Below are 26,103 nucleotides of genomic sequence, written 5' to 3' on the forward strand. Positions count from 1 at the left end.
ACAAACTAACTAAAATTGCCCTATTTTTTACCTAACTTTCATCAACCCAGTTTCAGAGGCAGCAAACATGGTAAACCCTGTTTGTGATTCAACAAAACCTGCAGCCAGCAAAATAAACAACCAACCCAGCCAACCATGCCCAACACTGTAGCAACCTTCAACTTCCACTCAGATGCCTTCAAGTCTGCCTTTAGGGCTATAACTTTTCTCTTCAACCTTCTCACATCCGGATCTTCGCTTTCAGCTTCTGGGTCTGCCCAACAGAAAAACTGACACTCATCTTTAACCTACATGAACCTACCATACTCAGTGCCCAGAAACAAAATGTTGGGGTCAGCTGAGAACAATAAAACATCAACTTACCTCATAGTACTCGCAACACTGGTCTCTCTCCATGCCCACAAAGAAGTCCCCTCTTCTGCGCAGACTCACTGGTCCGAGAAGACCTTGAGCTCTCCGACGCCATCGCTGCACTGGAACCCTAACCCTAGCAGACGCTTTATGATTCTGGTTTGGGGGTGAGGTTTTTAATTAAAATAAAACTTAATTTTCTAAACCATTATGTGGTTTAACTACCGGTAACAATTTCAGAAGTAAATGTGTCCAAAAATGTTCGTAAATAAGGAGGGGAGGACGATTTTAATGTGTTTGTAAAGATTGAGGATGATTTTAATAAAAAAAAAGATTAGAGACGAAATTGATTTCGACCTTCGACTTTGGGGACAAAAAAAGTACTTATCCCTTAAAAATATTAAAACTGGTAAAAAATTGAAAAACATTTTGACACATTAACCGATAATCTATTTAATTCACAATTTAATCAATCTAGTTCCATTAAAATTTTATTTTTACAGGTCATTTTTTAAACAAAATTTACTTATTTAAAATTGTTACCAAACTAACGAATTCGATCCATTTTGACGTGTTTAATCCATTTTTATTTTCTAAGAGAATATGATAGTACTATATATATTATTTTTAATATCAAAAGAATTATAAAAATAATAAAAATGAAAAGAACTGACTTTTAGTCTTTTATATTATAATAAAAAATATAAAAAAATACTAAAATTAGTTATTAATATAAAATATATATTAAAATATAAATATATATTAAAAATAAATTAAATTATACATATATTTATATACGAATATATTTATTATTCATTTTGATAGCTGATTTTGATATAAAATATTATTTTTAAAAATCTATATATACAAATAATATTTCTTCTAATTTTGTGTCATATAGTTAGTTCTGCTATAGTATCTGTTTGGTTTATGTGATAGCTCCATGGCTAACCGAAACAAATGTCATCGCCCTTTCCAAACAGAACATGTGGCGCATAACCACCATACTCAATACAAAAACCAACCGACAACTGTCAAGCATTGACGCTCACACTTGACACTCTTGCCATGCGATGCTACACAGAATTACTCCCTAGATTCTCTCCGTGAACCTTCCTACCCTATTGCATTTTTTAATTTAATTTAGATATGGAAGGATGAATGTGTATGATATAGTTATAGAGTGTATAGGTATTTTATGTAATTGTGATATTAGCAGTAAAAATCAAATTCTCTTATTTTTGTATTCGAATTATTTGATTTGTATTAAAAAAATTAAAAAATTTAGGGTATATAAATTAAACTTTTTAATTTATGTACTCTAAATTTTTTTAATATTTTAAACACAAATCGAAAAATCCAATTTATGTACTCTAAGTTTTTTTTTTTATTTTTTAAACACTCGATTCAATCTATGTACCTCTTACAATTTTAAAAGACATAAAAAATTACCATATTAAAATATATCATTCATCTCATTCTTATATTTAAATTTTTTAGCCACAAATATTAATTCACCTTATGAAAATTAAATATATTTAATTTATAATAAGTCTTGGTAGTCTGAATTTGACCCCACTAAGGTCGTGTATAAATAATAGATAAAAGTACTAGCATTTAACATACCTTACTTAGTAGCTAGAGTCTCACTCTCACTATATATACTTCCCTTAAACAACCGAACCAACCCAAAAGTAAAACACAATCAATCAATCTGCTAACAAGAGAAATAAAAGAAAAATGGGTGCTCTGGATCACATCTCTGATCTATTTGACTGTTCTCACAGCAGTTCCAAGCTCAAGAAGAAGCGCAAGCAGTTTCAGGTAATTAATCAAATTTAATACCTAATTAACTAACTTATATTTGATTAATCAAATCTAACTTAGTTAATATATTATGATATTTATGAATCTGTAGACGGTAGAGGTGAAAGTGAAGATGGACTGCGAAGGATGCGAGAGGAAGGTGAAGAAATCGGTGGAAGGAATGAAAGGAGTAACGAACGTAGAAGTGGAGAGGAAAGCGAACAAGGTAACTGTTCAGGGCTATGTGGAACCTTCGAAGGTGGTGGCGCGAATTGGTCACAGGACGGGAAAGAGGGCAGAGTTGTGGCCATACGTGCCGTATGACGTGGTGGCGCACCCATACGCTCAGGGGGTGTACGATAAGAAAGCACCCGCAGGGTATGTGAGGAACACGGAGTTTGTTGACCCCAACGTTTCACAGCTGGCGCGTGCCAGCTCAGCAGAGGTCAGGTACACCACCGCCTTCAGCGACGAGAATCCCGCCGCATGTGCCGTTATGTAATTACACTTTCTTATTGTTCGCTTTTTTTTTTAATTATTGCAGCAAAATCAAAAAATAGAAAAAGAAAAAAAAAAGTATAACAGGTTAGGTAGTGTTTGTTGTTTCGTGTGAAAACTAAGATAAGTTTGGTTTGTCTGTAATCATTGGTTCTTATTTCTGAATATTAATGTGATATATTATTTTCTTTTTGTTTTAGTCGTTTCGTTCTTCATATTACATGAGAAAAAAATAGATGGTATCATTAATTTGATTTTTTATTAACAAAATACTGATAAAAAATAGAGATGAAGTCATATGACAGTATTGACATAATAACATATTTGAATTGATTATGAATTTATTTACATTTGTTTTTAAGATTACAAATTCTGTATGAAAACAAATTGGAGTAAAAAAAATATTTTTTAATTTAAATATAGAAGGAAGAATAGTGTAGGACGTAGATATAAAGTATGCGACTATTTTATGTCGTTGTGGTGTTAGCAGCAAAATTTGGACCGTCTAATATTCAATCGGTATTGAAATTGAACCATCTAATTTTTTAAGTATAAAATATTAAAATCGGATTTTCTCGTTTTTTTATTCGGACTCTTTCATTTGTATTTAAAAATTAAAAAAATTTGGGTATACAAATTGGAATATTGGACTCTCCAAATTTATGTACTCTAAATTTTTTAAATTTTTTAAACACAAAATTTGATTTGTGTACCTCTAATAATTTTGAAAACGTATATCATTCATCTCACTCCTATATCTAAATTTTGTAGGCAAAAAAATGAGAAAAATTATATACTTTATAATTATATTCTTTTTAAAATTATAATAGGAATTGAAATTAAAAGATTTAATTTCTATACTTTAATTTTTTTTTAAATAGATTTTTATTTTTTTATTTTTATATCTTAAATCAAATAGTGTTATTTTATTAGGAACAATTATACTCATCCAGTGTATATCTATACCTATATCCATCTGTAAAATAAAATAGTCTCGTTCTCTTCTTTCTTCCCTTTTTCTTTAACCGACAACGAATCCGTTTCCTTTACTCTCATCTCCTTACAAACACTAGGCGCTAAATCTGGAACATAGCGTATTCCTTAAAATCATATTATTTAAATATACAATATTAACATGATATCTAACAATGATAAAAATGTTTCTGCAAAAATAAATCAACCTTAGTTAAAGAAAGTGTTATAAAGTCAATAAAATAGCTGAAATGTACTAATATTGACTGAGGAGGTGATTATTGCCGCTACACGCCTACACTTTATCACATACAAATAATTCAAACTCCAAATGTTGGAAAAAAATTAGAAATGATCATTGTGAAAAAATTTACTAATCTTTAAATATTGATTAAATAGTAGTGTATATATATTGAACTCTCTGTTTTAACTTTTAATACAATATAAAGGTTCAAAATCCATTTTGTACACTTCATATGTTTCGCCAAGCTGACGCATGATAACAAGTCCCCTATATGGCCCATGCACACTGTTATGATAAAATGAAAGTGTTTCTATTAGATTAGTTATCATTTCATCACAGAAATGATTGAACACTACATGATCGGTTTCCAATTTTTAAAGCAACTCCCTTTAATTGATTGCAATTACAAAGTTGAATGGATGAATGTGACACTTTACTGTCTGACCCTAAAAACAAAGGTTAAGATTAATTAATTATCAATCAATTCAGACAATAATAACAAAAGAAAAAAAAAATACAAAATCTGAAAATTAAAGGCCGAAGCTCGTATTGGACTTTGGGGTTCTGGCCCAGCCAATTCAGGCCCAAATGTCTCCATGGTTGGGTTAAATTGGTCGCCCAGACTGGTCTAACCGTGAACGGGAAACAATTACGGTTCGGTTCAAACGAAGCTTTTCCAGTTTTCCCCCAAATAAAAAAAAGAAACCCTATCCTAAACTCTTTCCATTGCACATTAGAGAGAGTTTTGGAGGGAAAACAGAAAGAGCGGCAAAAGCGAAAGAAAAAATGGCGGAAGAAGAGTACGATGATGATGTCGAAGAAGAGTTCTCCGTTTGGAAGAGGAACACGCCGTTGTTGTACGATCTTGTCATTTCGCACCCTCTCCCATGGCCTTCTCTCACTGTTCACTGGCTCCATTCTTCTCCACAACCCCATTCTCATCCTTCCTTCAATCTCCACAAGATCCTTTACGCAACTCACACTTCAAATTCCGAACCGAACTACCTCATCCTCGCCAATGTTGCTCTTCCTGCCAACCCATCACAGCCTGTCGCTGCTGCTGTTGACGCTGAAAACCCGGTTCTGCCCAAGGTTTAACTTTGTTAATGATTAAATAATAGAAAACTAACTAGCTTTGAGTTTTTGGCGCCATGTGTTTGATGAAATGACACAGTGAGATTTATTTATTCATTTACTTATTTCTTTGTAGGTGGAGGTTACCCAAAGGATTATGGTTGATGGGGAGGTGAATAGGGCGAGGAGTATGCCCCAGAACCCTAGTGTTGTTGCTTCCAAGACTTGTGGTTCTGAGGTTTATGTGTTTGATGTTGAGAAGCAGCATGGAAAGGAACAAGGTAGTGGTTGTGATCCTGATTTGAGGTTGAGGGGTCATGACAAAGAAGGGTATGGTTTGTCTTGGAGCCCTTTTAAGAAAGGCTATCTTTTGAGTGGCTCCCATGACTCAAAGATTTGCGTGTGGGATGTGTTAGCTGCGGATCAAGATAATGTGCTTGATGCGATCCATGTTTTTGAGGTAATGATGCTGAGATTCAATTATGCTTGTCTGATAAATGGTAATTGTTTTGTGATGTTGATGTTGGTTGTTTTGTTAATTTGTGTGCTATTTCTTGTCAGGCACATGATGGCGTGGTTGGGGATGTATCCTGGCATTCAAAGCACGAGAGTTTATTTGGCTCTGTTGGCGATGATTGCAAATTAATCATTTGGGACTTGAGGACAAATAAGGCCCAGCAATCAGTCAAGGCACATGAGAATGAGGTAATGCCTGTGATTGTTAATGCTTACAGAGTCTTCTTGTTCATCAAGCTTATTAAGTTGGTTTTATGCAATTCTTAATAGAAGTGTTCAAAGGATCAGCATATATAGTGAGTCTGATCATTCTGTAATGTGTATGTCATGTAGAAGTCCATGTTGCTTGTGCTGATCTGATCTTAGCATCTCTTATAATAACTTGTTTTAAAATCCAAAATTCCCCTAAAAGAGGAAAATATAAAGAGGAGTTCTAGTTTCATTAAGAGAACTGCCTCCATTGGGATCTTCTGTATTATGAAGTTGCGTTGAACTATTATATGTCCTTTAGTCTTTGCACATTCATTCCTTGAATTTAGGAAATAGGAACTCTCATGTTGGAACAGTGAGATTACACTGTTGTTTCTGATACAATTGGCTACCCTTGATATCGGTTTCTCTTCCTCATTCAGTTCTTCCATCTGTTTTTATTTATTTTTCGATTTTGGGTCAAATCAGGTGAACTTTATTTCTTTCAATCCATATAATGAATGGATTGTAGCTACAGCATCTTCAGACACCACCATTGCCCTCTTTGATACAAGGAAACTGGCGGAGCCACTGCATGTTTTGAGTAGCCACACGTATGTCATTTTATGTATCACGTTATGTGTTTCTTTTGTTGCTACTACGCTCATGTTGCAATCACAGTAGCAAGCTATAAGTCATATTGTATAACTATATTTGCTCACTGTTTTTGTTTGTTTCTAAATGTATGTAGCGATGAGGTGTACCAGGTGGAGTGGGATCCTAATCATGAGACCGTGTTGGCATCTTCAGGTGCTGACAGAAGGCTGAACGTTTGGGACCTTAGCAGGTAAAAGGAAAAAAGAGTCCTCCTAAGGGTGTTTCACTTTCATTTTTGACATTGGTTGTGTTGATCTCCTTTGTTATGTGTTTATTGGTTACACCTTTGCAAAGAGTTACACATTACTAAAAACGGTGGCTTATGATTTTGCATGCTTTGTGTGGTGATGATGACTCAGAGTCGGGGATGAGCAGAATGAAGGGGATGGTGATGGTGGCCCTCCTGAGCTACTCTTCTCTCATGGTGGTCACAAAGGGAAGATATCGGACTTTTCGTGGAACAAGAATCAACCATGGGTTATCTCAAGTGTGGCTGAGGACAATTCTTTCCATGTGTGGCAAATGGCTGAGAATATATACAATGAAGATGGTGATGACGAAGATATCTGGACAGCTGATGGTCAAAACTAACCAAATCATACCCAAGGCTGAGATTATTTAAATTACTTTCTGTTTCTCTTCTATTAAAATTTGGAACTTAGAATACGGTGTCATTGGAGCATGATTTATCATTTTCTATTCAGAACAAGACTTTCTTTGCGTGAAGAAATCTTAAAAGTTTAAAGTTCCTACCGTAGTTAAAATCCGTTTAAAACGTTAATCTATATAAAAGGGTCAATCCACCAATTTTGTTAAAGTGGATTCCATTAATAGTACTTCATAATTTAGGGTCAGTTAATTGGTTCTTGTAAATCTACAATCCATTCAATCTACAATATTAGCACAATGGCAAAGTATGGCGAACGAAATAACACTAGAATTAAGAGGTACAACCTTGTGAAGGTATAACGCGAGAGGGTTTTTATTATCAAAAACAAGCAAATATCTATCTTCACATGTCTCAATAAATTTTACCCCATAGAATGACAGTTGTAAGCATAGTTTTTCAAATAAATTTAAATGGTGTTAGGTTTGTATTCCAACAAAAATCTCAATTTAGATGTTAGGAACCTTGGGTGGAGGCATGCACGATTAATTTAATTATATGATTGATTATTTTCTTGGTGGTTGTTTCTTAGCATTGCTGTGTTCCCATGTGGCAAGTGATTAGTTGATGAGAATGATGCATGATGATCCCTGTGATAAAACTTCTCATTAAGTCAACTCCACCTATGTACATATGTCTCACTAGTGTTGCCAGTGTCAATTAGCAAAGCTAACAGCCACTTATATCAAACACAAAGCAAATCACAAGTCCGGCTTGATTCGGGGAAGAGGAGAGCCCATATATGACATCTTCAGTCACATTGTCAACATTTGTCCAGCAAAATGCTTAAGACAGAAATAAACCACTGATTCAGAAAAATCAAGATGAAGAAAAAATGCCACTAAGGCACTAACCCATTTTTTATTGTCTCACAAAGTAGTGTTCTTTAAAAGATTACAGTATTATACAATGATAATGGTGCCTCACCTGTACACATCCAGAGTACTAGAAGATGAAACACAACCCCATCTCCCCAAGTTCTGTAATCCAGCAATAACAAACTTATTGTACTTAGAAATCATGAATTTCTGCTTAAATATTGGATCATTAAACAGTGCAAACAACAACACAAATACTTACATGATTCAAGAATGAACCAGTAGAGAAACATTTATGATAGCAGTTTAACTAGTTCAAAGATAATCAAAAGATCGCAAATTGAATTGCATAAGCTATACCAGCTACAGATCAACTGCTAATTCTGCTAACAGAACATTGAGCTAGGACTCATCTTCCAATACTAGAACAGCCATCCCAACCCATTACACAAGCAGAGGGCCAAACAGAGAAAATTACTTTAAAAGATGACCTTCTGGATGGCTGATGTTGCGATTGGTAATGAGTTATTGGAAGTAGATATTAACATGGCTACAACAAAAAGTACCATTTTATTCTTCAGCCAGCTGTCATTGCACGAGAACCCCCTATAAATAAACAAACTTCAGTCATTTAAAGGATGGATGCAAGCATAAGTCATATAACCATTCCAGCTGTATACGTCCGTGGCATGCATGAGTGTGTGTGTGTGTGTGATAAATTACTTGTAGCTTCACTAAGATGTCCACTACAATCGTATAACTTAAATGTTTGGATTATCAATAATTCCATTAAATGTGACTTTCTCAAAGAAGTTAAAGAGCATTGATAATTCCATAATTCAGCACAACTAAGGAGAATTAAAAATTTAGATTGTGTGACTATCTTATTTCCAAAATTCTTCCTATTTATGACCATAACAGAAAACATGAAGCAGGTGAAAGTAGAGAGTAAGCTAGCCTTCAATTCCAGTGGTCTCTTTTTCAGTCTTAAATTGCAATTTTACAAGGCAAAAACTAGACAGTTAGACATAATTAACAGTGGATCGCAAAGATAAATTTCAAAGATGACAGGCATGCCATATCATGCACCCGTAACTAAAATGGGAATCAAGTATAAACATGAATTAAGTGATAAATCAAATATTTCATCCTAGGATTAGAGCAACTATAATAAGCTACTACCTTTTCTTTTGTTTGATGCAGAAGAATTCACATTAGACACTGTTTGTCCAACTCCACAAGAAGGTAGATCCTTAAGGGCCAGATTCTGGCTTGCTAGGCACTGAAGATTCTCAAATTCACAACCATTAAATCCTTCAGTAGTTAGTGATGCACCTTCGGCAATCTTTCCATCTGCTCCCGGGTGAAGGCAATAGACCCGATCATCACACTGCAAGTTACAAGGGTTCATCACATACGAGCCAGGTAAGTTCTGTGCTGGCGGGTTCACAGCAGGAGCCGCTGGCTTCTGATATGGGAATGTTCCAATTTCTCCTTCAATCCTGCCCCTAATGTCAACTAGCAAGCACTTCAACCTCGATATTTCTGCCTCCAAAGCAGCCTGGCTTTGCAACTTCCTCATCAAGTGCTGGTTCAAAGCTCTCAATTTGACAACCTCATCCTCCAAAGAAGCAGCCCGAGCCTTCTTCTTCTCGCGGTACTTGCGTACGGCTTCCCGATTACCCAATGGGCGCTTCTTTGACTTCTTTTCAGCAGACTCAGCAGTGTCGTCAGTTCCAACTTGCTCCTCAGACGGCGCAGGCACAATCTTGGTATGAACATGGTAGCAGGTATGAGTATGGGAATGATCAGGACCAGGGGGGTTACAGGTGTGGGTATGCGTGCAAGCATGGCTGTCCTTGAGGAGTTCCTCAAAGAAGCTATCCATTGATCCACTGCTTGGAAGTTCAGCCATGTTTGGACTTGAGAACACTTCCTGGTTCGAGAAATCAAGCTCCCCGTCGTCCATCAGAAGGGAACCCCTAAAGATGGCACAAAACCTAATAATATTTAATCACAAATAACAGAGAAGAATCATATACAAATCGTCAACAACAAAAAAGAGCACTTTTTTGCTAAGTTGAATTCTAAATGGGGACAAAAGGTTAATCAAATTACTGAATTGGCATTGAAAGCAGCCAAAGGAACAAATTTAAAGTGGAAAATTTAGAATACAAAGCGATGAATAGTGCGGTTAGTGCAGTTATTAGAATATGCTTGCAACAATGAAAAGCCGAGGAAATTAAACGTGATACTCATTTGATAAGAAGAGAGTAAAAAAAAAAAAGAAAAGAAAGAAGCAGCATAATTGAATAGAATTTGGGGATGAAACGGAAACCCTAATTAGATGACATCATTTTGGGAAAAAGCAGTAATGGACATACCAGGTTTCGAGATTCTGCGATTTCTTTTTGGTGGTTCTCTTTCTTCTATTTCCCTTTCTTTCCCACACACACTCTTTCTATCTCTCTCTGTCTATTTTCTGAGAGAGACACAGAATTCAATTTTGCAAATCCCTAGACCCTAATCGCTTCCAATTTATACGTATTCTCATCCCAGACGAGACACGAGCCGAATACTTCTATTATTGTTATTTCTAAATTTTTAATATATTTTATTATTTTTCCTTTTAAAATATTTGATTTTTTTTTTGTGTATTATGCGACTAATGATTTTAGAAAGTATACAAAGATACAAAAAAAAAAGTTATTACATATTACGTATTTATATTTATATTTAATTATTAGTAGTTAATTAATTTATATTTAGATTATGAATATATATTTAATTTAATTATGTTATTTATAAAATTTTATTATAAATATGGATTTATTTTAATTATGTTATTCATTAAATATAATTTAATGTAAATATAAATATAAAATAATTATATATTTCTATGCAAGTAATTTATTAATTGCGGGTTTCTTATATTCATATAAACATGAATAATTTAAAGGTAAGCAACTTTTGTCAACTATGTTCGGGTTCAGATTGTGGTTCCACAACCACCTTTGAATGAATCACTAATAATTTTAGTAGTATTTCGTATTTCAGATTGGTTTTTCAAAGGCTTATTAAATCCATTTGACTACACTAAATAATTGAGAAAATTGTCAATAGGATGGCTTCCTTTATTCTTTTTTATTTAACTTTGAAGATAACTTTTAATTTGATTTTTAAATTTATACGTTAATTTTAATTTAATTATTGAAATTTTAATTTTTTTTATTTTATCCTCAAATTTTATAAATGTAATTTATAATAGTTCTTGAGATAAATTTTAGCAATCAAATATTAATAGAATGGTGATGTAGACAATGGATTATCATATTAAACTTCTTAAAACAATGCCATTTTATTTTTGGTGTTTAAATAGTCTAAAATGATATTGTATCACTTATTTTGATGTTTATTAATTTTTTTTAAAACAAGTGATATAACATTATTTTTGGTTGTTTGAACTCCAAAGTCAAAACACATAATTTTTCACGAATTTAACATAGTATTTGTATGATTATATTAGTACTCTATTAATATTTATTTGCTACAAATTGTTCAGAAGACTAATGTGAATCATACTTATAAAATTCAAAACTAAATAGATACAATTAAAATTTTAAAGATCAAATTGAAGTTTGTATATAAATTTAGAGATCAAATTAAATATTATTTTTTAACTTTGTGTTGTATTTAAACTACTTTTCTACTTAAAAAAGTGTCGGTTAAATAAGGTTTTATTGAATGTATTATGTTTGGATCAAGATATATTAAAAAACAATAAACCTACACGGCCATTCATTTTACTAACCAAGTCATATAAGCGCACTTCTTTTAACATAGTCATTATCGTCATTTTTTTTTTTTATCATTTTACTTCTTCTTTTAGGCGTTTTTTTAACATTATCATCATTATCTTCTTCTTGTTATTTAATTTCTTCTTCTATTTTTTTACTCTTCATTCTCATTTATTATCATCATTATCATCTTTTTCTTCTCTTATGTATATTTAACAAAACACGAAGCACAAAAACATTAGTGTACAGTACAAATTTTTTTTTTAAAAACTAATTTAGAATATTGACACTCAACTAATAAAATACGCACATCTTAATACACAACACAGAAATATTAGTGCATAATACATAAATTTTAGCATATAGTACCGAAATTTTTATAGTCCACATGCCTAAATCATTGAACTCAAACAACAAAATATATTCATATAAAATTTTTTTATATTATGTGCAAAAAGTCTAAGTTATGTGTAAAAATTTATTAACTGTGTGTAAAAAGTTTTATACTATATCAATAAATTATGTGTTATACTTAAAAATTTCTGTCATGCGCAAAATTTTTTATGTTATATCAATAAGCTTTTATAATAAAAAAAGTTTAATTTTGATACATGAATAGTATAAAATTTTTTATACAATCGTGCAATTATATATGTTCTTTTAGATGATCATTTACGCACTTAATATAAAAAAAAATTATTTTTATTAATGTATTATTACGTAATTAAATATACATATAGAATTACTTTACACTGACATTGTATTAAAATTAAATTCTTAAAAAAAAAAAACGAAAGAAGAGAAGCATATAGTACATATGCATACTTTTTCTGTTCAAGTGATGCGAACTTGATTGAATTTATTACAAAAATACTTTGTATCTGTAATTTTATCGCTGAAATTTATTACTTGTTAAACACAATTTTATAGTATTATAATGATGTATTTTATTCTAATAAAATTGAACAAAGAAAATTTCTGTTATTTTTGTCATCAGAACCAACAAAATTCTAGCGATAAAAAAGAATGAATTCTTAGTCAATTTCGCGATAGACCTAGCGAAATTAGAGTGAACCAGCCTTTATAGATAGCGCAATTACATTCTTTCTAAATTTTATAGGCACATCATGAGAAATTACAAATTAGGCTGATAGCAAAATTGAAAATAATAATTAAAAAAAAGAAACTTATGCGTGGATATAGGGATGGCAAAATTTTTCGAGACGCGGGAATTTCTGCGAGAACTGCCCCGAATGGGAATTCGATTGTGGGGAATTTTTCCTGCGGGGATGGGGATGGGGGACAAAATTCCCCCGAAGCAAGCGCGAGGACCCGAGCGGGGATCCCCGTCCCGTCCCCGCTATTCCCCGAAATTTATAAATTCCTTAAATTATCCTTAATAGTTTATTTTTCATATATGTTTTTTAGTCATTTCTCACACACACATATATATAGAAATCCAAAACTCATAATCCTTATTTGCATAACCCTTCTTCAATTCAGAGATCCCTAAGACTGTCCATACTCCATCCAACCTCTCTACAGCCACCTCCTCGTCACCCTTCTCACTGCATCGTCACACCTCACCGTGCCATCACCCTTACTGCGTCGTAATTTCTATTTGCAGCGTTCCTTTTTGTAACTCTGCCGTCGTGTTCATTCTCTTCTCTGTTGTCGCGTCTCCCACCTCGTCCACTGCTTTTTCCTTTGGCTCGTCGTTGCGTCTCTCCATTGCGTTATTTCAAAAGAAGTCACCATCGTGTCATTTAGACTTTTCGTATAAAATCTTACAGTTTTTGTATAAGATAGATACTTGCAGCCCTATTCATATGGAAATTAATAATTAGTTAGAACTATTATGTAGATGGGAATGGGTCCCTGCGGGAATGGGACCCCGTAGAAAATGGGAATGGGGAGCAATATTCTCCCACGGCGGGAAATGGGGCGAAAATGGAGAGCAAATTTGAGGACGGAGATGGGGAGCAGAGAGGCATCCCCCGCCCCCATCCTGTCCCATTGACATCCCTACGTGAATATCTATAAATCTATGACAACGATCGTTGTTTATTCGATCCTATTTCATCTTGGACTTACAGTTTTCTAGTACTCACAAATTTCACGAGAATAAAATCTTAGAAGTATGTGTGGTCAGTTTGGATTTTACATGTCTCGATTTACCTGTTTTGTTTAGAATTGCAAGTGATGATTAATATAAGTATTTGTTAAGCTTATCAAGGAATCTTTTTTTCCTCCAAAAATAATAGGGAATCAACAACAATGCTATGATACACACTTGTCCATTGTGTTTGTTTTGTAGGGTCTATTTAGTGTACATATGCATTTTGGTACAGATTTACAGATTTTTGTTTTTATTTGGTTTAAAAGCGTATCACTAAAAGTGTTGCTTAAAGAGAAAGTGTTACCCTTAATCGTTAACTTGACTCTGATACCAATTTTTAACTCTTTTATGTTTATAATGTGTATAGATTTGAAGATATTGAAAATTTCTATTATTACTAGTATTTATAATTCTGATTTCATTTTCATAGTTTTTTAATCTTGTTTTAGTTTATAATATTCTTTTTTTCATGAATTATTGTTTATAAAATCTTTTATCTGTTTGTCTTTTTCTTTAATATATTTTTTCAAATCTTCAAAAACTTCTTTTATTTCTACACTTTCCGTTGTTTCTAAATATCTTTTTAATTTTTCAACCTCATTCTCCATTTTTTCTTTTAACAGCTTTAATTCTTTTAAGTCATAATATGGTTTTCCAGGCATTTATAAATTTTTTAAGTTTAACTCCAACTTGTTTATATTTATTCTTATTTCTATCCTTTTTATTATAAGGTCATCCATTTCGATCTGAAGATTATTTAATTCCTTTTTATACTCCTTTATTTTACTTTTTAATTTTTTCGCTTTTTTTCTTTTTATTTTATTTTCTGGTCTTTCAATTTTTGTAAGCTTCATTATTTATTTTAGAATTTCTGCAAATTCTATCATTGCTTCATCACTTTTTTCTAGAGATTCTATTAATTTTTCTAACTCTTCAACTTCTCTTTTTAACTTGTCATAGATTATTTTTAGAGCTTTAAATGCTCTTTGATTTATTTCAGAGAACTGCAAATAATTCAAACGATTTTCTCTTTCAAAGAGCTCTTGTTTCTTATCTTGATAAGTTACATATATTTCTTCTTTATTTATTGTCATAATTTAGTACTTAGGGTTTCATTTAATTTTTCGACATTTTTTGTCAATTCTTTTATTTCAGAATCTTCTTCTTTAATCTTTAACTTAGATAAACTTAAGGGACTATTAATTTTAGATTCTCTTATTTGAAAATTTGATGAAACCAATTTTCCTGATGGTTCTTTTAGTAATAGAACTGAATTTTCAATAGCTTTATATTTTGGTATTTCTGTTTTTACAATTTTCTGAAATAATTCATCGACATAAATTCTTTCTCTGTTTTTAAATATTATACTATGATGGCTATTTGTTAAAGCATAATTTATTGCATATGTAATTGAAAATGGTTCATCATCTTGTTCCATTAGATTCTTTCTATGAAATTTATAAGCCAAACTTACAGATCTTCCAAGATTTTCAGTTGATAAAGGTATAGCATATCCAAGATGGGCATTAAATTTAACATTTACGTTTGCCAAATTTCCATGAACAATTCCAATTATTTGATCTATTGGGTCATCAGTAATTCTTTTGTCATAGATTGCTAAACTTATTGGTGAATTAATTCCTTTCATATATGTAGATTTAATTAAGACTTGTATAGTACTAATATGAATCCATCCAATTTTAGATCTTTTTTGTTGATCCTTAATTTTCTCAATCTGTTTACTCAATTCTTCATTATTTATCAAAGCTATTTCAAGTTCTCCATTGGCAGATTTTATTTTTATAGGAGCTTCAAGTTGAATTTTTTCATAGTATATTATATTTTTTCTGTTAAAAACTTCTTTTAAAAGATTTTGTTTATTAAAATTTTCATTTGATTTGAGATTTAATTCTGTTTTTAGAACAGCCTACTTTTCATTATCTAATAAAGCAGTTAATCTATAATAATCAGATTCTTCTGTTAATTCTAAACTTTCTAAATAATTCATAATTGAAAGACTAGAATGAAGATGTACCTTTTTGGAGAAAAACTTCCTTTATTCAGTATATTTTACATAAGGGGTTTTATCTCCAGAGGGGAGATTGTAGATACTAACTCCAGAGGGGAGTTTAGAACTATTTTTCCCTAAGGGGATTCTTCCTCAGACTATAGAATCGCCTCGGCAGCTTCCTCCTTGCTCTCCTAGCATATGAGTACTCTTAGCCTCCTGCTTCCTATTGTCTTATGCCTTTACAATTGCCTAAGCAGCCTATTTATAATAGTTGGGTTTGATGGACAATTCCCATCCTTACCCTTCTTATGACGTCATTGCTTACGTCATTGTTTGTTCTCTTTCACCAGCTACATTATTGGTGCTCTATGACCTAAGTGCTTACGTCACTATGCAATAATGTTGAGAGATGCTTCAGATGTGCTGTCATCTTCTTTTATCATGTGACCGTCAGATGTATTGTCTTCTTCCTTCATCATGTGAGTTGATTCCGTTTCATTATTGCTTTCTTCAGATAACTCTGAGGCACATAGCTGGCACTTGTGGTCTTCTCTGTCTTTTATCAAATAGCAGAGATTCCTCTTTATCTCTTCAGGGAGCTTTTCTAAAAGTCCAGATAAGTTGTAAAATGCTGATTCAAATTCTACTAAGAGTCTCATCTCTCTTTCTTCAATTTCATTTCTTTTACTGGACACAAGCAGAGTATTTCTACTTTTATAATTAATCCTTGTGTGAGATTCTTTCGTTATTTTTTGAGTTCTTTCAAAGACCCTTGCTAATGTGCTGGCTAGCCTTCCTTCATGACTGTAAATTGTTAAATCTTGAATTTGATCAATTTGTTGAAAATTTCCTGGGAAGACGGACATGAATATTACTTGGTGTGCTGGAACCAAGCATTCTTCTTCTTCATTAAAAATAGGTTGACTGTTTGTAAATTTTAGGGATATATCCCTTGGATTTACATTGTCAATCATATTTTTAAATCTCTTTACTGCATCAACGAATCCTGCAGGAAACTCACTAATAATTTTTAGATCATTAAAAATTAAGATTGTATCAATTAATCCATACTGGAAAAACTGATAGGTGTCAGATGGGGAAGCATCTGGAAATATAACCAGCTTTGTTAGCTGTTCTTTGGCAACAGGATAATATCCCAAAATTGCCCTTTTTTCTTCAGTCCAATTCAGGACTATGTTAAGGGTTTCTCTGAGATTAGATCTACAGACCCTTTTCTTTTCCTTGATTTCAGCCCTTGTAGGAATGTTTCTTATTATCCCTGTTCTCTGGGTTTAAATTGGAGCTTTATCTGCTCTTTTTAGGGTTTGCTCTGGATGAAGAGCTTCATATTCCTTGAAGGATTTCTTTGCCTCTTCCAGTGTTAGGAACCCTCCTTTATGAATTATCTTTGACTGGTGTGTGAATGGTGCTGCTTTTTCCCAGGCATCATATACTCTTTTCATGGAGCCATTATAAATTACATAATATTTTTTATCTTGGGTGGATTTTTTAATGATTTCAGCAATTGTTTTATTTTCTGAAATTTTTTCTTCACCTGATTTGTCCACCATGCTTAGCTGGCTGAACTCTGATGTTTCTGCTTGTTGTGTTGATTTCATTGCTTCGATGGCCTTCTTGAGGGATTGGATCTGTGTCCTTATTTGCTGACAATGCTTACATTTTTCGAGCTCTTGCTCATATTTTTGAATTTCTTGATCTAATGCGTTGTAGACGAACTCCATTCTCTTGTTAATGTATCTGCAATAACATTTTTGTCACCCTTAATATATTCAATTTTTATTGAATATTGTAACAAAAATAATTGCCATCTTACCAATCGTCCATGATTATAATCAACTTTTAAATTATATCGTATGAAACCTATTAGGTAGCTTGAATCTGTCCTTAATGTAAATTCTCTTGGTAGTAAATCAATTTTCCATTTCTTAAGAGATTTAATTGCTGCTAGAGTTTCCTTTTCATGAGTGGTATATCTCTGTTCTGTTGGAGTAAAAGTCCCTGAAATATACTTGCAAAGTAATTCCTTTAGGGAATCTTTAGAATCTAGTGATTCTTTTCCTTGTTCCAAACTTTTTATAGCTTTCTTAGCTTTTAGACATCCTGACCAGGTTATGTCTGAAGCATCTGTTTCTACTATTAAGTAGTCATTTTCTTCTGGAATATAAAGTTCTGGAAGTTTTTCACATAATTCTTTAATCCTTTGAATTTGCATACTATCTTTTTCATTCCATTTCCATTCTTTTTTAGTACTTATTTTTGGAAATAAGCTTTTAGTGTATTCCGTTATATTCTTTAAAAATCCTTGATCAGAAATATAATTTATACATCCTAAAAATCTTTGTAATTGTTTTCTATCTTCTATTTTATTAGGAAATAAATTTACCTTTTCTAGGACATTTGGTTGAAGTTTTAGCTTTCCTTGAGTAGATAGAATTAATCCAAGAAACTCTATTTCTTGTTTTGCTATTCTTGCTTTCTTTTTGCTAAGAACTAATCATTTTTCTTTACATCTTTCTAAAACTATTAATAATTTTTGAAGATGATCTTCTCTATCCTGTTTTGTAAAAATTAGTATATCATCAATATACACTAAAACAAATTCATTTAACTCTTTTAGATTTTCTTCCATAAATCTTTGGTAAATACCTGGGGCTTGTTTTAATCCGAATGGTAATACATTCCATTCATAGAGTAACACACTTGTTGATTCTTTTGTTGGGCAAGTAAAAGCAGTTAATTTTTTTGTTTCTTCGTCTAAACGAAGCTGCCAATATCCTGATTTTGCATCAAGAGATGAAAACCAAGTTGCTCCTTTAATTTTTTCTAAAATAGAATCTTTTCTTGGAAGTTTATGAGCATCACCAATAGTTGCTTCATTCATCTTCTTATAGTTAATAACCATTCTTCGTTTTCCCCTTTTAATTTCATTATTATTTTCGACATAAAAGGCTGGAGCCGCATGAGGACTTTTACTTAATCTTATAATTCCTTTTTTCAAAAGATCTCTACATTCTAATGAAAACTCTTCTCTATCTCTTGCGGAATAAGGAATTTTATTTGGAACATTTATCTCTTTTGTAGGATCTTTTAATTTAATACTTACTAATTCGTTATTTGTATTTTTAACATCTAAAGAATTTTCAGCACAAATTTCATCCAAAAGTTCTTCTATCTTTATTTCAAGACTATTTTTTGGAATGTTTATCTGAAAGTATAAATTTAAATAACATGTCTCTAATATAGAAAATATTTTAAATTTTAAGATCTTATCTATAGTGGTAGTTGGTATTTTTATACGTTTTGATTTTTGATTTATTGAAGAATCGTGTGGTGCTTTTAAAACTATATATGTTAATTCTTGAATGAATGGATGATATAGCTTTAAAAAATTATTTCCTATGATAAAATCCATTCCAGAGTCTAACATATATATAGATGGAACAATGAACCTATAATTTTGAATAAAAATTTCAACCATCTCTGCTTTTTGGTTAATTTTATGTATTGATTTGTCGGCTATTCTAACTCTTAATGGTTTCTTTAATTTTTTCCAATCAAGTTTTATGTTTGAACTAGCAAAGCATTGCGTTGCTCCAGAATCTATGAAAGCATTTATAAACTTTTCTGTTATTTTTATAGTAATAAATGTAGCATTATTACTCAGTCTCTGAGTCTGTTTCCGAGACATATTCAAAAATATAGTCTAAGTTATCATCAGATTCTTCTAATGGTTCCATAAAACAGGAATTAGCAATTTCTATTTGTTTAGTAAGATCCTTTTTATCCTTCTTTTTCGGACATTCATTTGCATAGTGTCCTTCTTCTTGGCAATACCAACACTTACAATTTTCTTTTTTATTCGGGCAATAATCACTTTTTTGTCTTTTGTTTTTATTGTTATTTCTTTTTCTAAAATACCTCTTTTTTCTCCAGTTTGGATAGTATTTTCTTTTTCTAAATTGATATTTTCTTTTTCTTTGAAAATTTTTATTAAGACCATATTTTTGAGGTATCTCTTCATTATCCTGACAGCAAATTCTAATTATATTTGCAAATCTTTTTTGAGTTGCTTCTTGCATACAACGTTCTTTTATTTCCTCTCTTATTGCAGAGGTTGCTCCACCAAAATTATTTTCAATTGTTCCTCTATTTATTTCTCTTATAAATCTTCCCATAATAAATTCATTAGCAGGATATGGAAGTTTTGTTATATACATACTAAGATAATGATTTTTATCTTCTTCTTTTAATTTGTAATAATGTATTCTATATTCACATATATAAGACTCCACATTACATAGATCATATATCTGAATGTTAGCTAAATGATTTTTTGCTTCTTGATATTCTTTATTATAGACTTCTTGTTTATGATCTATAATATTTTTTCCAAAAAATTCTTTATATAGAATCATCATTATATATAATATCTTATCATAAGCTGTTGTTTTTGTTGCTAATTCTTCTATTATTTGGTTTTCTATTGATGTCATATAATCTCTTATAGCTCCTTTAGTATGAAACCCTATGTAATTCCAAATATCTCTTCCAGATAATTCATTAAGTTTTGGATTAGTAAAGGCTTCTAATAAGAAGGAATTCAACCAGTTTTCGAAAATTTCTTTTTCATTCTTTTTACAGTATAAATCGAGCATTCTTTCTCCTTCCATTTTCTGGATTTTAGGAACGTATTTTGATGATGTTTTTGTATATTTTGAATCTTTATTTATAAATCCTTTTTTAAAAGCATAGTTATCAAAACCTGTTTCCCATTTAAATTGAGATTGATTATCCCTAGATGTTCCAGCTTCATTTTTTACTTGTATTGGAATTGCTGGTTCTTCGTCACTTGAATAATCTAGGACGTGTTCTTCATTTTCTATATTTTCAGAATTTACTAATTCTTCTTCTATCTGAAATCCCTGTTCCATAATATTATTTTCTTGAGCCATTTTTAATTGTTTAAAAAGCATTGTAACTTCTTCTAATTTTTCTTCAATATTCATAATTTTAGTGATGGTTTTACTTTTAAATTTGTTATGTTGATTATATTTTGAAATTTTTCTTCTTTAGGATTTTCTTTTTCCTTATTTCTTTGAAATTTTATAGATACTAATATTTCTTCAAGCATATCTACTATAGAATTTAATTGTGGGTTAAAAGTATGATAAAGATGTGGGGAATCATTTCCATGGTAACATTTCTTAGAAATTTCGTGTGAAAAATAAGTTTTTTCAGGTTTTTGAAGTCCTTCAATAAAACTTATAGTAAAATAAAGATTTTGAGAAAAATCATTTTGTATTGATTTTAAGAATTCGGTGTCATTACAGTTAACATTAGTTAAAATCATTAATTTTTGATCTATTAATTTCGATAACTTAATTATTTCTTCTCTTAAATCTTCTAATTTACTTTTTTCCATTAGGTGACGTTTTTCTTTGTGAAGAGCTACGATTTTAAGTGAAAAGTGTGGCTTTAAAAAGTGTGGTTTAAGGAAACAAATCTTTAAATCTGTACAGATTTAGATCTGTACCATATAATTTTCTTTTTCTTATATGTAGCTGTCACGTTACTTATTTCTTATTGAACATTTCTATAATTGGTCACGGTTAATAAAAATTTTTCAAAGCAATTATCTTTAGATTATTGTTGGTTTCAGTCAACGGATTTAGCACACTTAACCTCATGCCACAGGCCCAGAGCAGGTGACAAGTGCCAACTATGCTGTATTATAAATCTTTAAAATTCCTCTTTTTTAATTTTATTTTACTTATGATTGATGATTGCTAACCTCAAATCCCATATTAATATACTACTTGAGTAGTATATTATTGTATTATTGGTTGGATAACTTCATAAGGAAAACTTTGCCTTTTTTCTAAATCAACAAACCACCTCAGCAATGGGTGCAGCTCTTTTATTTATTCATTTATTTATTTTATTTTGTTTTCTAATTAAGAAAAAAACTATACACTCATACAATTGATAAAGAAACTAATCAAAACTTGATGACCTGCTCCATTGTTCTTTTGGATGTTCACTACTGTTAAATGATGTAGTGTCATCGTCAACACCAAGTAATGCAAGACTAAGGTGTAACTCTGTACTTGAGCAAGGGTAGACCTCATCATCAATGTTTTCTTGATTTTCTGAATGTTCATCATTATTATCATTCCCTTGCAAGTTATGGACACCTTCAACTTTCTTGTCTCCTTTTAGGATCTTTAGTATCTGCAACACAATATTATACTGATAAATCCATAGAATTTCTTGTAAAATGTTCCAACCATAGTAATTTATGAATTGGTATGGAAATTGATATGCAGTATGTCACTTAATTGGTGAATTTATGTAACAATGGTTCCAACTCATGGCATACGCTAAGAATGTTCATTTTGTAGTGTTACCTGGTTCATTTTAGGACGAAGCCTTGCAGCCCTTGTAATGCAAAGAGATGCTGCCAGAACCATTCTTTGTAATTGGACCTCATCAAACTTCCCTTCTAAACTTGGGTCCAATAGGCCCTTTATATCCCCCCTCTCGAGGATTGGTTTTGCCTGAAAGAATTTTTTTTTTTTTTAATTATGTGTAAGTCATCATAATTTTGTATTCTAATACAATAATTTGACCAAATTATTAATTTAATAGATACAGTAGCAGTTAGTAAACATGTTATCTCATGTGATCAATAAAATTGTGACAATTTTTGTATCACTCTCAATGGGGTTAAGGCCTTACCCACACCACCAAGCTTTCCTGTCCTTTGCAAGGTTCAGGATTGATAGGTTCCCTCCCTGATATGAGTTCAAGTAGCACTATACCAAAGGCATAAACATCTATCTTGTCACTGACTTTTCCATACATGAAGTACTCAGGAGCAAGATAACCAAATGTTCCTACAACATCTTCTTCTGTCAGAAAAGATGTAGTTGTTGGTCCCCATATTGCAAGCCCAAAATCAGATAACTGCAACAAAAGGACACTCATGAGTCACATAATTGTTTACATCATTTGAGTACTAATAGACTAATAGTATCAGAAGCTTTTGATTACCTGTGGTTCAAATTCATGGGAAAGAAGAATGTTTGAGGACTTGACATCTCTATGTATTACAGGCTTCAGAGTTTCCCTGTGCAGGTAATCCAAGGCTTCAGCTATTCCAAGAGCTATTTTAAATCTTAATTCCCATGATAAGATGGGACCATCCTTGTTCCTTCCTACATCCATTTTTGAATTCATATCAGCATCATTTTCAATGATGAATGAAAAAGAGAACGCAAAGGAAACTCACAATGAAACTTTACCATGTAAATTTTCCTCTAAGCTCCCTTTGGGGAAATAATCATAAACAGAGATTAACTCACTGTCCTCAATGCAAATTCCAAGCAGAGGAGTGATGTTTCTGTGCTCCAGTGATAATATTATTTCCACCTCAAGGGCAAACTCTTTCCGTGCTTCTTTTGATGACTGCAAAACTTTAACTGCAATTGGCTTTCCATCAGGGAGAGTTCCTCTGTAAACACGATTGCACCCTCCTTTCCCAATCAAGTTTTCTGAAATGAAATGAGAATCCATGGTTATGTTACTTTAAAATTTAAATCCTGAAAAGCATAATCAGAATCAGTGAAAGTGGAATCAGTTTAACCTGAAGAAAATTGGCTAGTGCAAGACTTCAGAACTTCAAGGCTGAACCATTTGCAATTGAGTGAATTGAGGTTAAGCATCCCTTCTATTCCCTTTGGTAGCTGAGAAGATAGAGGTGAACCATTTTTAGAGCTCTCATCCTCGAAATCACTTATGCCTCTTTCAGACAGGTTTCCCTCCTCGATGGAAGAGTGAGGACTTCCATGTGGCGAACGATCCGGAAATCTCATCACCCATTTCACTACCGACATGTCCCTTGCATGAAGGTTTTGTGAGATTTCTGAATTGGCTCTGAGGAGCAGAGGCCATCCAAGCTTCTGCTCAGCAGGATCACCTGAAAACATAGATAATGACCTTGTCTTGAACTTCCCTGTTCCGCTTAACGATTCTTGCTTTGATTCCCTGGTACCCCAATGGCTTGATTTCTCAATCTCCAACTCAGAGTCACCAAATTCTGACTGAACTACTCTATCACTCATGCTTTCTATGCTTAAGCTTGGTCTTGGATCCACTAGCAAACCACCTAACACATGAAAAACAAGCCTTATTCTAGCATCTATTGTCATAAAGTGATTTAATTTTTCTCTTAGATCAAGAGTAGGTTTCCTATAATATAATAAAAAAGAGTAAGATATCAAACCTGATAGTGGTAGTTCTTTATTGGTGCACCTTCTGAAGACAATTCTTGAATCTTGAATGGCTAGAACATTGGTAGTAGTTGGAAGTCGTTTGGCACAATATTTAGCTGTGGCAGCTCGGCCCCTGGAAATGAAAATATGGTACTAGAGTAAGTAAATGCATGCATAAGGATAATAATAAGGTAAACTAAACCCACAATTTAGAAGTTGTATAAAATTAACAAGCTCCTACATACATATACATACCCTACCACAAGAGCCACAGCAGAATGGTTTTTTGCTTCTCTAACAAGAATGTCTTTGATTGAACTTCCTGTCAGGATTTGACCAGTGAGTCCTACCTGAAACCCAATTTGGCGGCCCCATCAATAAAAATGAATGGCACTTCCCAATCCCATCAACAAAAGAAGCATTAAAGGTGTATAAATGTCGGTGTACCTTCCTCACATCACATAGTCCTTCATAAACCTCTAAGTATCCATCTATCAAAGTCTGATTTTTGGAAACATAAGCTGCATAAGAAAAGAAAGGAACTACTTTTACAATGTTTGAGTTTAAAAAAAGGAAGAAAAGTTACATACGCTAATAAGTGCAAAATCTCATTAAAAGTTCATTAATTACCTGGATTTTTTACTATGTGGAGTGCAATAACACAATCCCCAGGTTCAGCAACTTTAAAAAGTGCCCAGTTGAGGAGATGTCTGCTATGGCTATCTATTCTAATCCCAACCAAAACAAACCTTCTCTCAACTGTCATTGTGATTTTGATTTTTGATTTGGACCTTTTATCAATCACCTTCCCTGCTTTAAACTTCAACACCAGAAAAAGCTATGGATTGCAGAAGAAGAAACACCTTCAATTATCTGCTGGTTGTCGTTGACCACACTAGCATCATCATCATCACTTCTTGAATGAACATCCATCTCATTATTGTTCCCTGCAAAACAGGAACCACCATGGTTGGAACTTGAATAAGCTAAAATAGCTCATCATGCATACCTTGAATATAAATAGTAGCACCACCCCATCAGAAAATAAAAAATATTGTTAAAAAAAAATGAAGCATGGACATAAAAAGTCACATGAGACTCATTGGATGAAACAAAAGTTGAGACCCTTCAACATTTTGCATTAAGAAAAAAAGAATGTTGAATAAAAAAACAACATTTGACAATGAAATGTGTACCTAAGCAGCCACGGTTTGAGAATAACATTATGTTGATATGTTAAATTCTATTTTTTTAACTGAATTTACCGCCAAATTGCATCAGCAGGCTCACCTACTTTCAACCAAATCTACAGAGATTTTGTTTGATTGTGATGATAGAATATTAAGAACCCAGATAGGTAAAGAAAATTTTCTAACTAACAAAAAAAATGTGTGCTTTTTATTAATTAAATTCAGTGGCTGGTGTTTAAAATTGGAAGTGAAAAGAGAATCATAGAGATGGTAGAGGATTAAGGGGAAGGGAAACTAAAGTAGTGTCGGCAACGAAGAAAAGAATTGGTGCGAAAAGTGAGGTAACAAAAGCCTCCTAAGTGGAAGGTACAGAGAAATACTAGTTTTCTTTTAATTAATTAATAAATAATTTATTATTATAAAAAATATTATATTTACACAAAAAAATCTGTCACTAAATTGGTTATTCATATATTTTTTAATTATAAGATACAAAGGGAAAAAAAATGGGCGTGATATATGCTAATGTTGTTAATTTAGTTAGCACTCGAGTGTAACCGGACATTTTGGCGGGAAACCCTTGATATCCGGTCGCATTACATGGAAGGAGGAAATGCTGGTGGATATTTTTTACCGGTTATTGCGGGTTGGGCGACGACCCTGCTGGACCACATTGCTTCCACTATCAGCCATGAGCTGTTAGTTTAATTACATGATATGATATAGGGATCTCTTAGCTTATAATAATTTCCTCACAAATTACTATGTAACTATGGTTTCTTATTTTTAATACAAATTGGTTCTCATTAGGTTTTGTTTTAATTGCCGTTTGCCACTATCAGTATTCTTTTTTTACTAGATATATATTTAGCTCTTGCTTTTGATGCAAGTTATAATTTT

At 32.2% G+C, this 26,103-nt stretch overlaps 4 protein-coding genes across 18 annotated transcripts; 2 read left to right on the forward strand and 2 right to left on the reverse strand.

Annotated features, from left to right (window-relative positions):
* The first annotated feature begins 1,276 nt into the window (after nt 1-1,276).
* LOC112737000 (heavy metal-associated isoprenylated plant protein 26) lies at nt 1,277-2,854 on the forward strand. The gene is made up of 2 exons (XM_025786691.3): nt 1,277-2,175; nt 2,270-2,854. The coding sequence occupies exons 1-2, from the start codon at nt 2,092-2,094 to the stop codon at nt 2,657-2,659; spliced, it is 474 nt and encodes a 157-aa protein (XP_025642476.1). The 5' UTR covers nt 1,277-2,091; the 3' UTR covers nt 2,660-2,854.
* Nucleotides 2,855-3,609: 755 nt separating this feature from the next.
* Nucleotides 3,610-7,037, forward strand: LOC112737001 (WD-40 repeat-containing protein MSI2). Its single transcript, XM_025786692.3, has 6 exons — nt 3,610-4,963; nt 5,082-5,405; nt 5,507-5,650; nt 6,140-6,264; nt 6,402-6,497; nt 6,667-7,037. Exons 1-6 carry the CDS (start codon nt 4,658-4,660, stop codon nt 6,896-6,898), a joined length of 1,227 nt encoding a protein of 408 aa, XP_025642477.1. The 5' UTR covers nt 3,610-4,657; the 3' UTR covers nt 6,899-7,037.
* Nucleotides 7,038-7,538: 501 nt separating this feature from the next.
* LOC112737002 (basic leucine zipper 23) lies at nt 7,539-10,497 on the reverse strand. Of its 10 annotated transcripts, none has more exons than XR_011870200.1 (5): nt 10,177-10,497; nt 8,975-9,774; nt 8,359-8,398; nt 7,902-7,954; nt 7,539-7,759 (listed from the first exon to the last, which is right to left on the reverse strand). XR_011870200.1 is itself a non-coding variant. In XM_025786694.3 (4 exons), the coding sequence occupies exons 2-3, from the start codon at nt 9,759-9,761 to the stop codon at nt 7,920-7,922; spliced, it is 822 nt and encodes a 273-aa protein (XP_025642479.1). In that variant the 5' UTR covers nt 9,762-9,774; nt 10,177-10,497; the 3' UTR covers nt 7,539-7,759; nt 7,902-7,919. The 10 variants fall into 10 exon arrangements, 4 of the variants coding, with proteins under 4 accessions (XP_025642479.1, XP_025642478.1, XP_072069230.1 ...); XR_011870199.1 differs by having other exon boundaries at nt 8,055-8,398; XR_003168853.3 differs by having other exon boundaries at nt 8,975-9,792; nt 10,177-10,487.
* Nucleotides 10,498-21,469: 10,972 nt separating this feature from the next.
* LOC112737004 (protein kinase STUNTED) lies at nt 21,470-25,581 on the reverse strand. 6 transcript variants are annotated; one of them, XM_025786697.3, is made up of 11 exons: nt 25,210-25,581; nt 24,644-24,960; nt 24,461-24,534; nt 24,269-24,363; nt 24,025-24,146; nt 23,386-23,907; nt 23,045-23,293; nt 22,794-22,957; nt 22,479-22,706; nt 22,148-22,297; nt 21,470-21,971 (listed from the first exon to the last, which is right to left on the reverse strand). In XM_025786697.3, the coding sequence occupies exons 2-11, from the start codon at nt 24,777-24,779 to the stop codon at nt 21,735-21,737; spliced, it is 1,977 nt and encodes a 658-aa protein (XP_025642482.1). In that variant the 5' UTR covers nt 24,780-24,960; nt 25,210-25,581; the 3' UTR covers nt 21,470-21,734. The 6 variants fall into 6 exon arrangements, with proteins under 6 accessions (XP_025642482.1, XP_072069233.1, XP_025642485.1 ...); XM_072213132.1 differs by having other exon boundaries at nt 23,105-23,293; nt 25,210-25,564; XM_025786700.3 differs by having other exon boundaries at nt 25,304-25,549.
* Between the last annotated feature and the right edge of the window lie 522 nt (nt 25,582-26,103).

The sequence above is a fragment of the Arachis hypogaea genome, chromosome 13 (genome assembly GCF_003086295.3).
Source record: "Arachis hypogaea cultivar Tifrunner chromosome 13, arahy.Tifrunner.gnm2.J5K5, whole genome shotgun sequence".
NCBI lineage: Eukaryota > Viridiplantae > Streptophyta > Magnoliopsida > Fabales > Fabaceae > Arachis > Arachis hypogaea.

Excerpts from the sequence above, each read along its gene's own strand:
- LOC112737000 (XM_025786691.3), top strand. The coding sequence starts at position 2,092 with ATGGGTGCTCTGGATCACATCTCTGATCTATTTGACTGTTCTCACAGC. Across the intron at positions 2,176-2,269 it reads AGAAGCGCAAGCAGTTTCAG|ACGGTAGAGGTGAAAGTGAA; the intron begins GTAATTAATCAA and ends ATGAATCTGTAG.
- LOC112737001 (XM_025786692.3), top strand. The coding sequence starts at position 4,658 with ATGGCGGAAGAAGAGTACGATGATGATGTCGAAGAAGAGTTCTCCGTT. Across the intron at positions 4,964-5,081 it reads AAAACCCGGTTCTGCCCAAG|GTGGAGGTTACCCAAAGGAT; the intron begins GTTTAACTTTGT and ends ATTTCTTTGTAG. Across the intron at positions 5,406-5,506 it reads ATGCGATCCATGTTTTTGAG|GCACATGATGGCGTGGTTGG; the intron begins GTAATGATGCTG and ends ATTTCTTGTCAG.
- LOC112737002 (XM_025786694.3), bottom strand. The coding sequence starts at position 9,761 with ATGGACGACGGGGAGCTTGATTTCTCGAACCAGGAAGTGTTCTCAAGT. Across the intron at positions 7,955-8,974 it reads TGCATCAAACAAAAGAAAAG|AACTTGGGGAGATGGGGTTG; the intron begins GTAGTAGCTTAT and ends GCTGGATTACAG.
- LOC112737004 (XM_025786697.3), bottom strand. The coding sequence starts at position 24,779 with ATGACAGTTGAGAGAAGGTTTGTTTTGGTTGGGATTAGAATAGATAGC. Across the intron at positions 24,364-24,460 it reads GACTATGTGATGTGAGGAAG|GTAGGACTCACTGGTCAAAT; the intron begins GTACACCGACAT and ends ATTGGGTTTCAG. Across the intron at positions 22,958-23,044 it reads CTTAGAGGAAAATTTACATG|GAAGGAACAAGGATGGTCCC; the intron begins GTAAAGTTTCAT and ends AAATGGATGTAG.